General features: G+C 41.4%; 1 protein-coding gene and 1 long non-coding RNA gene across 2 annotated transcripts; both read left to right on the plus strand.

The window, feature by feature from the left end:
* LOC107154223 lies at window positions 1–6,911 on the plus strand. The gene is made up of 3 exons (XR_001505036.2): window positions 1–1,498; window positions 4,084–4,621; window positions 6,870–6,911. It is a non-coding gene; the product is annotated as an uncharacterized LOC107154223 (long non-coding RNA).
* On the plus strand, window positions 6,908–14,671 carry Ino80b (INO80 complex subunit B). Its single transcript, XM_015499822.2, is given in 9 exon segments — window positions 6,908–6,981; window positions 10,823–10,973; window positions 11,051–11,147; window positions 11,864–11,943; window positions 12,171–12,363; window positions 12,575–12,693; window positions 12,887–13,056; window positions 14,054–14,292; window positions 14,294–14,671. Coding segments are annotated over 7 exon segments (1,140 nt in total). The 5' UTR covers window positions 6,908–6,981; window positions 10,823–10,973; window positions 11,051–11,097; the 3' UTR covers window positions 14,583–14,671.
* Window positions 14,672–14,984: the final 313 nt, after the last annotated feature.

The following is a 14,984-nucleotide window of genomic DNA, read 5'->3' on the forward strand; positions in this document are numbered from 1 at the left end:
CTCACCTGGGAATGGGAGGACCCAAAGAAGCCCCGCCCCCATCCGCTCCCACCTGTCAAGCCCGAACCTTTAAGCGCGGAAAATCCCGTGGTCACATGGTTCGTCTTGTTGAACACTCCGTGTGCACACTGCACACTCCGCTGAAGCCGGGGCGGAGTCCGCCCAATCTCACCCAAGCAGCCATTTCAACTTTCTACAGTCCCAAATATCCCTTGTCTTCCTCAACCCTTAGGCTTCCCTCCACAGCTATCCGTCCATTCCCAGGGGCCACCATTCACAAAGGGGTGCTTATATATGCCTTAGAACTTCAGTTTCTTCACTAACTAGCCAGGGGTACTTGGTCCAATCATTGAACTTTCTGAAGTTAAGTTTTCTCGTCTATTCAATGGGGATATATAATTATCCCTACTCTGGCAAGTTGCTGTGAGGATTATATATGAGAACGAGTGTTAAATGCCCAGCATAATGCCTGGCACAAGGCAAGTAACCCAAAAGTAGAGCTACGAAGACGAAGGAACAAGTGTAACACCTTTATGCCCCTGGATGTGCCCTACTAGCCTCAGCATACTGATTCCAGACTTATGTTGTTTGAGAGCGTGAGGACTTCCATGACTTCAGTATTGACCATGTAGCTTTGCTGGGTGCTGAGACAGGGTTACCAGTCCCTGCTTCTGCAGAAACAGGGTTCCCTTCTTTCCCTCAGAAAGCCCAAATACATAGAAGGAAATGGCAGAGTATTAACTTTCAGATCACATATGAAGTGTCTCCTGGAGGCTTTGGGACTTACTGGGGAGAATTGAGAGAAGGTAAGACTCCTTCATGGCTGATGGGCTGGAACCAGAGCCATACCAGTCTTTAGCTCTTAGGGAGTCTGTGCTATAGCAAATTACTCAATATTCTTTTGGAAAGTCAGACTTAAAATTACTTAGCAAAGAAGGAAAATTACTGGCTTATGGAACTTAATTGTTCAGGGGCTTTAGGTGTGGCTCCATCCAGGCACTGGGTGTCACAAGGATGCAGTCTCTCTTCATCACTTGGTTCTTCCAACTTCCTTCATGTTGGCCTTACACTCCACAGGATAACCAAATTGCTACCAAAAAGTTTGGGTCTGCATCAGGCTTAAATTTAGTTGAAAAGATGACATCTGTTTCACAAGACTCCGACACATATTTGGGATTCACAGTGAGCCATTTGGAATCATTTATCCACCCCAAACCAATCACTGTAGCCAGAGGGTTGACTGAACCTGAGCCAATTGTTGTAGCTAAGAGTGTTCTGTGTTTCAGTCTGCCAATCCTGATTCACTTGTGCAATCCTGGATTCAATTCTCGGCACCCCCTAGTTGGAACCCAGTAAGCTGGGAGTGTGAGAGAAGGAGAGGAAGAGGTTAATCCTGAAAGAATGTTCCAGATACTATTACCAAAAGGTGAGGGAAAGGATGATGGACATCAACAAACATCCTCTATGCATAAAAATTTACATGAAGAATGGACTTCTAGTAAGTAGAAAAATAAATCTTTTTTGTTTGTTTGTTTGTTTGTTTGTTTGAGTGATTGAACCCTGGGAAACTTAACCACCAAGTCCCATCCCATCCCTTTTTTTATATTTTATATTTTGTTAGAGACAGTGTCTTGCTGAGTTGATTAGGGCCTCGCTAAGTTGCTGAGGCTGGCTTTGAACTTACAGTCCTCCTGCCTCAGCCTCCTGACTCGCTGGGATCACAGGCATGCACCGCTGTGCTGGGAAGGAAAAGAGATTTTTTTAAAGTATGTTTTTAAAAAGTCCATGGCACCTGAGATAAACCTCAAAGGATGAGTGAAGGGAAAGAAGAAAACATTTTTTCTTAATTTCTTCATGTATCAACTATCACTCCTTTAAGCTGTAAGCTCAGCAGGGAAGGACAGTCTGTTGTCCAGTTTTATCCCCAGTGCCTGGCACACAGCAAGTGCTCAATAAACATCTGTTGAAGTAAATAAAAGAAGCAAGCAGATTTGAGAATGTTTGACTAAGAGGTATTTTGTTGGATTAAAACAATTATTTTCAAATGTTTGTTTTTCAGCAAAAGAGATTTTTTCTCCCCAAATGAAATCTTACCCAGAATATGTGAGATTGATTTGAATCAGTGCCACTTGTGGAAGCACTAGCTGAAGGCTCACACCATGTGCTCTCCACAGGCCCTTGGCAGCCCCCTTCCATTAGGGAGCATGGTCCTGTGACCCTGGTCTACCAGGCACAGCAACAGCATGCACTAGAATCCCAGCTACTCCCGAGACTGAAGGAGGAAGATGGAGATCCAGGCCAACCTGGGCAATTTATCAGGACTCCATCTTTAAAAAGCCAGGTGTGGTAATACATGCCTGTAATCCTAGCAACTCAGGAGGCTGAGGCTGGAGAATCACAAATTTGAGTCCAGCCTCTGCAACTCAGCAAGACCCTGTCTCAAAATAAAAAATAAAAAAGGCTAGGGACATAGCCGAATGGTAGAGCATCCCTGGTTCAATCCCCAGTATAGGGTGTTGGGGGGAGGAATTAAAACAAATTAAAATGAAACAAAACAATCCCTCCAAGCCCCCAAACTGAAAATTCCTGGTTTGAGACCCCAGCAAGGGCTGGGGTTGTGGCTCAGTGGTAGAGTGCTTGCCTAGCATGTGTAAGTTCAATTCTTGGCATCTCATATAAATAAATGAATAAAATAAAGATCCACTGAAAAATTATATATATATATATATATATATANATATAAATAAATGAATAAAATAAAGATCCACTGAAAAATTATATATATATATATATATATATATATATATATATATTTTTTTTTTTTTTTTTTTTAAAGATCCAGGCAAAAGGTAAAATAAAAAATATTTAGAAAGAAGGTTGAGTTGAAATCTTGCCTGAGTTTGTACTCATTGGGCTGAAGATTTTGAAAAGGAGAGACACAGAATTATATTTTAGAGATCATAACTTGACAGCCTTTTGCTAAAGCAGTTGGAGGAGTTGCAACAGTGAAGCCAGCTGACATTACTCTCTACCAAGAGAGGAGAAGGAAGGACCAAAATGTCTTTAGATTTATTTATCTATTTTCGTGGTACTGAGAATTAAACCCAGAGCCTGTGCATGCTAGACAAGTGCTTTACTACTGAGTTTACCTCAATCCTTTCTATTTTTGATTTTGAGACATGGTTTCATTGAGTTGTTGAGGCCATCTTCAAACTTGTAATCTTCCTGCCTCAGCCTCCCAAGTTGCTGGGATTACAGGAGTGATTACAGGTGTCCACTGCACCCAATTTTATCTTTATTTTTTGCAGGATTAGGGATTGAAACTAGGGCCTCGCCAGGATAGGCAAGTGTTTTACCACTAAGCTGCATCCCCAGCCCTTCTGTGGGTTAATTTTTAAATTAAGTTTTATTTGAAAAATATTTGAAAATATGTATACATATTTTTTAAAAACTAATGCTATTTTTTAAATACTAGAAAGCAGAAATAAATAAATAAGATTATATCTTCCTCTCTTCCTAATCCATTCCCTGAGGAAATCACTGAGTGAGTTTGATTCAGTAATGTTTCAAAATATACTTGTTTATAAGAGACAATGGCTGAATTTTTCAGAATTGTGCATGTCAGTTAACACTGCTTTAATTAAAAATTCAATGACATAAATTTACAACTAAATAAATTATATTAAGGCAAAGGTGATAAATACTAAAAACTCATCACTTCCTGATCATTTTAGTATATTTTGCTTTTATCTCTTGAGGCCATTTTCGTGTATAGGATCTGTATGGTGAAAATGCTATCTATTGAGGTGCACATCTCTTCCCAACTGTGTTCAGTGATGTCACATTTGAAACTCCATTGCTGGGAATAGCACACAACGGAAATAGGTGAACATTACAAATCAGTGCTGTTTTGTTCTGGGGAGCTTTGTTAAACATTTACCAGCATGCCCCTGATCTGGTGCATAGCCTTGCCAACTGTCCCCTTTTTTATGCCTGTAAGTATATGTCCCTGACTAGGAAGTAGATATTTGAGGAAGGTATTTTGAGCCACAAAGGATAAAAATCATCTTCCTATTTCTGCAGTCTCCCACAGGACAATACTGGAAGGATTAGGGAAACATTGACGTTCCCTCTTACCTCTTCACAGTCCAGGGGTAAGCACTTGGCCTAAGTCAAACAACTGGAATGTTCCCAACTGGACTTTGAATCTTGGAGTACAGACGAGACCTAGTTCGTGATATGTTCACTGTGCCTGCAGCCCCTGAGGAGTGGGTGGTGGTACCAGCAGGAAATCCTCACCAACAAGTTCCTGTGGCATGAATTCAGGGTGGCCTTGGCATAACCTCAGTCAAATGTTCCTGTTTTCTAGCCTGCCTTGGTTCTCACTGCTTATCTGGGAAAAGTACAAGATGAGCCCAAACATTTTGTAGTGTTTGAAAGTTAAAAAAAAAAAACAACTCAGAAAATGATAGAGATATATCAAGAGGAAACAGAAGCAAGCCCAAAGGAATGCCAACTGATCAAATATGGGACACACAGGAGCATCAAAATGATAGCAAAGGCCCAGAGCAGTGGAGCATGCCTATAATCCCAGCTACTGGGAGGCTGAAGCAAAGGGATGGTAAGTTTGAGGCCAGAGAGGGCAACTTATTTTATAAAAATAAAAAGGGCTGGGGGTGTAATTCAGTGGTAGAGCTCACTCAAGTTCAATCCCCTGTATTGCACACTTGCACATGTGCACGCGCGCACACACACACACACACACACAAAATCAATGGATTCAACCCATTGATTGAAAGAAACAGGAATCTATACAGGTATAAATAAATATATGTAAATAAATATAAGGACACATCTCTTCTTTAAAGTTGAATGCCAACTAATAGATAGATATAAATACAATAATAAATATAGGTCACCATTTGGCAATTATTACAGCACATAATAATGTACCAATGGATAGAGGTTCAATGGAGAATAGGATACTAAGGTAGTTTCAGAATGTTTCCCCTGAGAATACTTGTTATTTACAAAGATAAAAAGGGTGACTTATAGTGGAAGAAGCTGGCAGACACTATCTTGACCAAGGTTATCATCTGTGGTAGGATGGGTTGACATCATATGTCTCCTGATATAAGACACTGAGAAGACCACAGCATAATTTTTGTGTGCATGGTATTTCTGCTACAAATTTATAAGTCTGGACCCAAGGGCACACCAGACAGACCCAGGCTGAGGAACATCCTACAAAATCAAACACCATACTCTAAAATTATAATGGTCATGAAAGACATGATAGGAATAAAGAAGTGTTCTGTATTGAAACTGATTAAAGAGATGTGATAAATAAATGTAATAGATGATCCTGAGTTTGGACTTGGAGTGGAAAGGAAAAGGAGATATTGCACATTTGTGAAGTTTGAATGGAATCTGTGAATTGGATGGTGGTGTTGTTTCAAGATTAATTTCCTGGTTGGTAAGGTTGCATGAAAATTATAGAATATTGTACTTGTTTGGAGGAAATACATTCTGAAATAATTAGGAATGAAATAGCATCATGTTTGAGATTTTCTCTCAAATTGATCAGGAAAAAAATGAGAACCAATACGAGCATAGGTAAATATTAATAATTGCAGAATCTGGCATAAGAAGATAAGAGTTCTCTGTATTCTTCTTACATTTTTTCTATAAATTGGAAATATTTCAAAATAAATTAATTTTTAAAAATAAAGGCAAGAGCCAGGTGCAGTGGTGCACACCTGCAATCTTGGGAGGCTGAGGCAGGAGGATCACAAGTTCTAGGCCAGCCTCTGCAGTGTAGCAAGATCCTGTTTCAAAATAAAAAATAATGGGGCTGGGGTTGTGGCTCAGCAGTAGAGCGCTCATCTAGCACGTGCAAGGCCGTGGGTTCGATCCTCAGCACCACATAAAAATAAATAAATTAAATAAAGGTATTGTGTCCAACTATAACTAAAAAATAAAATATTTAAAAAAAATAAAAAGGGATAGGGAGAGGGGTGTAGCTAAGTAATAGAGCACTTGCCTAGCACCAGAAAAGCCATGGGTTCATACCTAGTACCCCCACACACAACAAAAGGAGGCAGAGGAGGAGGAGTAAGAGGAAAAAAGAAAGGGCTAAGAACTCTTTCAGAAGGAATTCTTAGCCCCTAAACATGTTTAAATCCCTCCTACTATAAACAAACAAACAAACAAAAAAGGCCCTAAAAACAAAATAATGAAGTCAGTCATCACTTACTGTGGCTACTTCCTCCCTGCTGGACATCAGGATGTAGCTGAAACGTGGCCAGGAACCAGGCCAGTTTCAGGAAGTCTCTGTGTGAGACTGGCTCTGTTATTCCCTAACTGTGTGACTTTTGCCAAGACATTTCATCTCTCTGAGCCTCAGTTTCCTCATTTTTTTTCATATGTAATGGAGTATAATTTCTCATTCTTCTGGTTGGACATTATGTAGAATCACACTGGTCATATAGTTACATGTACATGGGGTAATAATGTCTGATTCATTCTACTATCCTTCGTACCCCCATACCCCCTCCCCTCCCTTCACCCCCCTCTACCTAATCTAAAGTAACTCTGTTCTTCCCTATCATCCCCCCATTGTGAATTAGCATCTGAATATCAGAGAAAACATTTGGCTTTTCGTTTTGGGGGGTTGGTTTATTTTGCTTACCATGATATTCTCTAGCTCCATCCATTTACCATCAAATGCCATAATTTCATCCTTCTTTAAGGCTGAGTAATATTCTACTGTATAAATATATCACTTTTTTATCGTCTGTTGAAGGTTGGTTCATTGAGCTGCTATAAACTTTGATGTGGCTACATCACTGTAATATGCTGATTTTAAGTCCTTTAGGTATAAACCGAGAAGTGGAATAGCTGGATCAAATGGTGGTTCCTTTCCAAGTTTTCTGAGGAAACTCCAAACCTCTTTCCATAATGGTTGCACCAATTTGCAATGTGAGTATACCTTTTTCCCCACATCCTCATCAACAATTATTGTTGTAGTTTCCTCATTTTTTTAATATTTATTTTTTAGTTGTAGTTGGACACAATACCTTTATTTTGTTTATTTATATGTGATGCTGAGGATGGAACCCAGGGCCTTGAACATGTTAGGTGAGCGCTCTACCACGGAGCCACAACCCCAGCCCTAGTTTCCTCATGTAAGATGGGAACAACTCCCTTCGGGAGTTATCATGAGGGTTAGGGTAGAAAAAGGCCACGAGTGGGGCCTGGTTGTACATGTCTTAATCCCAGCAATTTGGGAGGCTGAGGCAAGAGGACTGCAAGTTTGAGGCCAGCCTCAGCAAATTAGTAAAGCCCTAAGCAACTTAGCAACACTTTGTCTCTAAATGAAAAACACAAAAAGTGCTGGGAATGTGGCTCAGTGGTAAAGCATCCCTGGGTTTAACCTCCAGTGCCACCAAAAAATAAAAAATAAAAAAAAGAAAGAAAGAGAGAAACCATATGAAAACAAGTTATAAACTCTTAGGTCTTCTCCAACTGTTTATTATGAGTGATTCTTCACTTTAACTCCCAGTGACATGGGAATATCACCTTCAAAGCTTTCTAAAATGCATCCTCTCCTCAGAGTTCCACCTGCCCCCTACAGGACTGCACAAAGCTGGTCACAGCTTCAGTGCAGTGTGTGTGTGTGTGTGTGTGTGTGTGTGTGTGTGTGTGTGTATATATATACACACACACAAATATATATAAATATGTATATATGGGTGTTGTTTATTCCTCCTTTTCTCAACCTTACGGAACATTGAAAGTGTGAATGGGGATGACATCAGTATAATAATGGAGTCCTCAAGGGATGGAGGCAAATAAGAGTCCAAAAAGTGCAAGAAGATGAAGAGGAAAAGGACCAGAAAAAGAACCCAATGAACAGCTGACTGCCTGTCCAGGGAGACCCTGCCTCAAAATAAGATTTTTAAAAAGGCAGGGAATGTAGGTCAGTAATAGAGTACTTGCCTAAAATGTGCAAAGTGCCTGGGTTCTTTATATAAAATTTTTTTTAAAAAGAAACATTCCCTCTATATACTTTACCTAGAAACATGAAAGTCATTAATTATTATTATAACTATTACTATTTGCTAGAAACCTCTTATGTGCCAATACTACCCTAGATATTTTGCTTTCTTGATTTGCTTTATTCCTTCAAAAAAACCCTATAAAGTTGATCCTACTTTATTCCATTTTACAAAGCTAAAATCTGAGATTCAGAAAGCTTAAATAACTTTGAGTCCAAGGTTGCACAGATAATAAATGTTGGAACTTGGATCCGATAATAGACTTGTATAACTCCAAAGTCCAATCTCTTAATCACTCTACTACATTGACTTCTTACTCAATTCCCATACATAACTACATATTGATACTTGATAATTTTTATCATTGAAATGTCTCTCAAATAAGTTATTTCCTTTTTCTTTGCATTGTACACTCATATATATATAAATATGTATATATGGGTGTTGTTTATTTCTAAATTGCAAATGTAATGTACATTGTAAGAAAGTGCATTACAGACCTAGATAGTAAAAGTGCCTAAACCCCCAATTCTTCTTTTTTATGCACTAGGGATTTATCCCAGGGGTACTGTACCGCTGAGTTCATCCCCAGTCCTTATTTATTTATTTATTAGACAAATCTTGCTAAGTTGCTAAGACTGGTCTTGAGCTTGATATCCTCCTGACTCAGCCTTACAAGTCAGTGGGACTAATTATAGTCATGAATCCACCATGCCAGCTAGTGGATTATACCTTTAAAAATGGAACCACATTATCTTGAAAAATTTTAAAATTTATCAACACAATCTGATTCAAATGTATGATATGTCAAGATCATTGTACTGTCATGTGTAACTAATTAAAACAAATAAAAAATTATCAACACATACAGATATACCTTGTTTTGTTTCTTTTTATCCCCTGGTATTGGGAACTGAACCCAGGGGTAATCTAAAGTTAAGCAACTTCTGTGTCCTTTCTGTTCTTGCTAAAATACTGACCTTGAATTTAGGATCCTCCAGCCACAGACTCCCCAGTTGCTGGGATTACAAAAGTGTGCCACCATGACTTGTTCAGGAGATGGAACCCTCATGTATTCTAGGCAGGCACTCTACCTCTGAATTGTATTTCCAGCCCCCAACTTTTTTTCCAGGATTTGAAAACTATGGCCCCCCACCTACTTTCTTAAGTAAATTTTACTGGAATACAGGCATATTCAGTCTATGTCTACTTTTTAATAAAATCTACTTACTATTTGACCCTTTTGACTATTTGCCAACTCCTGCTCTTCATCTTTGCTGTAGCCTGTTTCTCTTCTGATGATCTGTTTACCAAAACTATAAACTTCATGAACATATATAAAAACATTTTTCCTATTTAAAATGTGTTTTTTTTTCCAGGTTTGCCTGTGTAGGATGCAATTAATTCACTAAAATAAAATCTTTGACTACAAAGATCTCCCTTTAGATTCCATACCCCTGCATATTTTAAAGAGTCCACTTCAGTTGCCTTTGTACCTGATAGGATTTGTCTATTTCCTCAGACTAGTATTTGTAAACCTAATGTCATGACTTTTGCTGTTGTCATTGTTCCTTCCTCCTCATGTGGTCCTGCAGACACAGCTTGAGCATCAGCATGCTCTATCATTGAACTGTGCCCTTGGCCCTGCAAACTTTATAGTTAATTACTTCCATATATGATCCATGAAGCTGGCTCATTTGTAATCTGTTGTTTCTTTGGGAAAGATGTTTCACTTTTTCAGGTTTATCATAACAATTCTTTTAACAAGATAAGAAGAGCAGTATTTCAAAACTTAAAAAAAAAAAAAAAGCTTAAGAAAACCTGAGTGATTTATATTAAAAAGTAGAATACAGGGCTGAGGTTGTGGCTCAGTGGTAGAGTGCTTGCCTAGCATGTGGGCTCAGTCCTTAGCACCACATAAAACTAAATAAGAAAATCAAGGTATTGTGACCATCTGCAACTAAAAAATATTTTTTAAAGTAAAATACAATGTAACAAGCTTTAAAATAGTGACAACAGAGTCAATAAACCTAGGTGGTGATATTTTAAAAAAGCCTCATAATTCTAGAAGAAAGAATGCATTTGCTATTCAAAAAATTCCAATCATAGGGGCTGGGGTTGTGGTTTAGTGGTAGAATTCTTGCCTAGTGTGCGTGAGGCACTGGGTTCAATTCAATCCTACATAAATATAAAATAAAGATATTGTGTCCACCTAAAACTAAAAATTAAATATTTAAAAAATCCAATCACATATTGGCTTTGGAGCCAGCTATTCTGATTTCAAAGTTGTAATATTCAAGATTTCATAGCACCTCTTCTACATTACAAAAACACAAACCAAGTCTAGGAAGTAGGCTCTTAGTGAAATATGATCTCAGGTTTTACATCTATAATATGTGAAAGAAAAAATCTCAGAGGGTTCAATTATGTAATAATAAATTTAATTTATTATATAATATTTATATATTTATTACGATGTATATTATATAAGTATATATAATTTATATATGACTATATATAATTTAAATGATACTCATAATCTCTTCAAACTGGTGGTTTTGTCTTCATTGTTCATCATTTCTGCTATTACCAGTACCTGTCCTTATCTCCCTTCTTTCAGATTCTGCTACTACCAGTACCTGTCCTTATCTCCCTTCATTCAGTTGTGAAGCAAGCAGAAGCCATTGTTATTACAGTAAACCATCTTAATACCAACACCTGTTAAAACGACTCATTTGCTTTTATTTCTGTCATTCCTAAAGGGACAAGAAAAGGAAATTTTCAACACAGCAGATTCAGGTCTTCTAAAACTGGAATACATAGCTTCATTTCCCCACAAAATCAGTCTTATTCTGTAGATCCAGCTACTCAGAAGTCTGAGGCAGGAGGATCATCTGAGCCCAAGAGTTTGAGGTCAGTCAAGGAAGCCATAGCAAGACCATCTGTGATACCCTGGGCTATTTGTCACTGATATGTTTTGTTTTCTTCAGCACAACTTTTCGACAGCTCTGCGACTCCACCGACCTTCACTTAAGTGATGTCCCAGACCCAGCGGTGGATAGATGCCCACAAAAATAAATCTACCAGGTAAAGATTCTGCTTCCTTCATGTCAGAAGCATAAAATGCGATAGTGTGGCAGCCACTTCTGGGGGGGAAAAATCCCCCAAACTAATTTTTGATGTCTATCAGGATCCTTGGATTGTTTCCAAAGTGTTACAAATCACAGGTATCTAAATTCTGTGTCAATTTTTACATTGCTCAACTTTTCTCAGCAACGTGGTGTTCCAAATTGTATAGATACACCGTTAATTGTTGTCCATTTCCCCACCAATGAGATTTTAGGCTTAAATTCCACCTACTGGGCTCTTGAGGCACTTACGCTGTTAAGCATCTTGCTGGCAATGTACTTTCTTACGCATTCTCCTACCGAACTGTGAGCTCCTCTAGAGAAGAGTTAGTGTTCATTTTCACCTTTGTATTCTCTTAACCTAGCTCCCACATTTGCTCTGGGGTATAAGTTTACCAAGCTTGAGTGTAATAATTGGCTCGCCCCGGTGGAGTTCTGGAATCTAGTGTGGAGAGGCGGAGCGAGGAGAAAGCCATGCCCTATTTGGGCCGTTCTGGCTCAAAGAGCCCGGAACTTTCGTTGAAAGGATCGTTGTTTCTCGGGGAGGATTTTGGCTGCAAAGCGTGCCCCGCACAAGCATGGTTGCCATGCACCGGAAGTAGAGGTTTATTTTGCGGGATTAGTTCTTCCGCGGGGCGGAAAAGGCATATCTGCATGTTTCCCGACCATTTCCAGACCTTTTCCCTTAGAGGATCCCATGAGTAAGCTGTGGCGGCGCGGGAGCACCTCAGGGGCTATGGAGGCTCCTGAGCCGGGTAAGCATTTGCCTATCCAACTTAGGCCTTCTTTGAAAAGGAGTTCTTTATGCTTCTTGGAGCGTCCTGAGTACCTTGCCACAGGTGGGAGGAAGAAAGGCGGTGCTGTCGTTATGGCAACAGCTAGTACCGCAGGAAGAGGGGGTCCCCTTTATGAGTGTTAGATTATTCAGGGTTTCCTCTGCCACGGTTTGGCCGAACGCCGCTGACAGGCTCTCCTTCCGCAGGGGAAGCGCTGGAGTTGAGCCTCGCGGGTGCCCATGGCCACGGAGTGCACAAGAAAAAGCACAAGAAGCACAAGAAAAAGCACAAGAAGAAACACCATCAGGAAGAAGAGGCCGGTCCCACACAGCCATCTCCCGCCAAGCCCCAGCTCAAACTCAAAATCAAGCTGGGCGGGCAGGTCTTAGGCACCAAGAGGTGAGGCCAAGAGGTTCTAGAGTTTCCCTGGGGAACTTTAGGAGCAGGCGAAAGTAGAAACTGGCTGGGCTTTCTAGAAGACAGAGAAGGCACTGTGAATTCAGGTCCCAGGTTTAGGCAGCCAAAACCCAATGGTGTAGGGAAGGCTGTGATGTATATACCAAGCAGGAAACACTTGGTCACTTTATAGAGTAGTGTTTTCTCTCTGCAGTGTTCCTACCTTCACTGTGATCCCTGAGGGTCCTCGTTCACCCTCTCCTCTCATGGTTGTGGATAATGAAGAGGAACCTATGGAAGGAGTTCCCTTGGAGCAATACCGAGCCTGGCTGGGTGAGAAGGACCTGGAGGTGGGGAAACTGGTGTTTTTTTTTTGTTTGTTTGTTTGTTTTTTTGTTATACCTGAGTAAGGAAGGGGGTTGGTTCTGAAGTAGGTGAGAAATTTTAATGTCCTAGAATTAACTTGGCCAAACAGGGGCCCTCATCTAAACAATTCTACTCATATCTCTCCAATTTTCCTTCCCAGATGAAGACAGTAATCTGTCCCCCTCTCCAATTCGGGACCTGTCAGGGGGGTTAGGGGGCCAGGAAGAAGAGGAGGAACAGAGGTGGCTGGATGCCCTGGAGAAGGGGGAACTGGATGACAATGGAGACCTCAAGAAGGAGATCAATGAACGGTTGCTCACAGCTCGACAAGTAAGTTAATTTCATTCTTTATTTACTCATCAAATGTGTATTTGGAACTTGCAGTGTCCCAAGCACTTTGCTAGGCAATGAGGCATCAATGGGGAGAAAAGACAAACTTTCTGTTTTCATGGAGCTGATAGTCTAGGGTGTGTGTGTGTGTGTGTGTGTGTGTTGGGAGGGGGGATAAGCAAATAATTGCAAGATGCTCTACAGTTTATGACAAGAAAAAGGTTGTATAATGAAAATAGAAAGTGGCAAAGAGACATTAGGTGTACACTTCAGGGAAGGCCTTTTTGAAGCGGTAATAGTTCCAATATCAGAGGAGTTCTTCAGGCAAAAGGACCAATAGATGCAAAGCCCTGAGACTGGAACTTACCTAGCAAGGTAAAGGAGAAGAAAAATTGTGGCTAAGCCACTGATGGGTTGTGTGCAGAGAAATAACATTGGGTTTGCGTTTCAATAGATTACTTTAGCTTCTATGTGGAGAATGAGTCTTAAGTGATAGAAGTGGGGAGTCCAATTAGGAAGCTAAGAGATGGTGATGATTGGAATCAAGTTTAAAGTGGAAATGGAGAAATCTGATGAATGCTGGATATATTTTGGAAATAGATATTTGATGAAAAATGGAATCATGGGTAACCCTGAATTTTTGGCTTGAGCAGTTATCCAGTTGATGCTATCTATTGAGATAAAAAGATTAAAAACAACAAAAACCTCCAGAAGAGTGGCAGAGTTTTGGTACATAGGGCAGGCTGGTAATATTACTATTTTTTTTTTTTCCCTTCGAGAGTTGAGAATCTAAACCTGAATATCAGGAGAGACCTGGGAGGAGGCAGTATTAAGGACCCCAGAAGAGGGTGCTCATTAATTCCCCTTCTCCCCAGGTCTGCATTCCTCAAGATCCTATATGTTCGTTCCACGTCCCCTCTGTCCCTTCCCTGGACCTGGCGGGCCTTCCAATTCCCTCTTGCTCCATTTTCAGATGCTACTCTTTCTCTTTCCCCAGCGAGCTCTGCTCCAGAAGGCACGGAGTCAGCCTTCCCCGATGATGCCGCTGCCTGTCGCTGGGGGCTGCCCGGCCCCTGCCCTCACGGAGGAGATGCTGCTGAAACGCGAGGAGCGAGCCCGCAAGCGGCGACTGCAGGCCGCGCGGCGAGCGGAGGAGCACAAGAACCAGACAATCGAGCGCCTCACCAAGACTGCGGCTCCTAGCGGGCGGGGAGGTCGGGGGGCTGCACGAGGCGAGCGGCGGGAGGCGGGCCGCAGCCCCGGCCCCCATGGTGCGCTACAGCAGTGGGGCACAGGGTTCCACTCTTTCCTTCCCACCTGGCGTCCCCGCCCCCGCTGCTGTCTCTCAGCGTCCAGCTCCAACAGGCCCTCCTCCGCGCTGCTCTGTCCCTGGCTGCCCTCACCCGCGCCGGTACGCCTGCTCCCGCACGGGCCAGGCGCTGTGCAGCCTTCAGTGTTATCGTATCAACCTGCAGATGCGGCTTGGGGGACCCGAGGGCCCAGGGTCCCCCCTTTTGGCTACTTAATGCCGTTACCAAACCTGGACTCAGCGCTCTCTTCCCATGCCTGGTTTTCAGTGTCTTCCCTACCCTATTAAATTTCATCCAGTGTCTCAGCTTGTACGGACTTGGGGGAGTGGTATATGGGCAGACCAATCTCTGGTACACACATCTTGCCCTACGTGGGTTTGGAAACCATTGCAAGAAGGCCAGCGGGTGCACCCTTGGACTCGGGCCGACTCTCAGAACCTTGCCTCTTCCAGCGGGATTACCTGTGGTGGTTCGGCATTGGGCGTCATCCGGAAAACCTGATTTAGGCCAATCAGTAGGAACTTTGCTCTTCTGGACGGCATTCATTGGTTGATAAGTCAAAGCCTGTTCTGTTGTCCATATTGGCTATTGTCGCTGTCAGTCAGGGCTCTGGTCGAA

Source organism: Marmota marmota, unplaced genomic scaffold (assembly GCF_001458135.2).
Source record: "Marmota marmota marmota unplaced genomic scaffold, marMar, whole genome shotgun sequence".
Taxonomy (NCBI): Eukaryota; Metazoa; Chordata; class Mammalia; order Rodentia; family Sciuridae; genus Marmota; species Marmota marmota.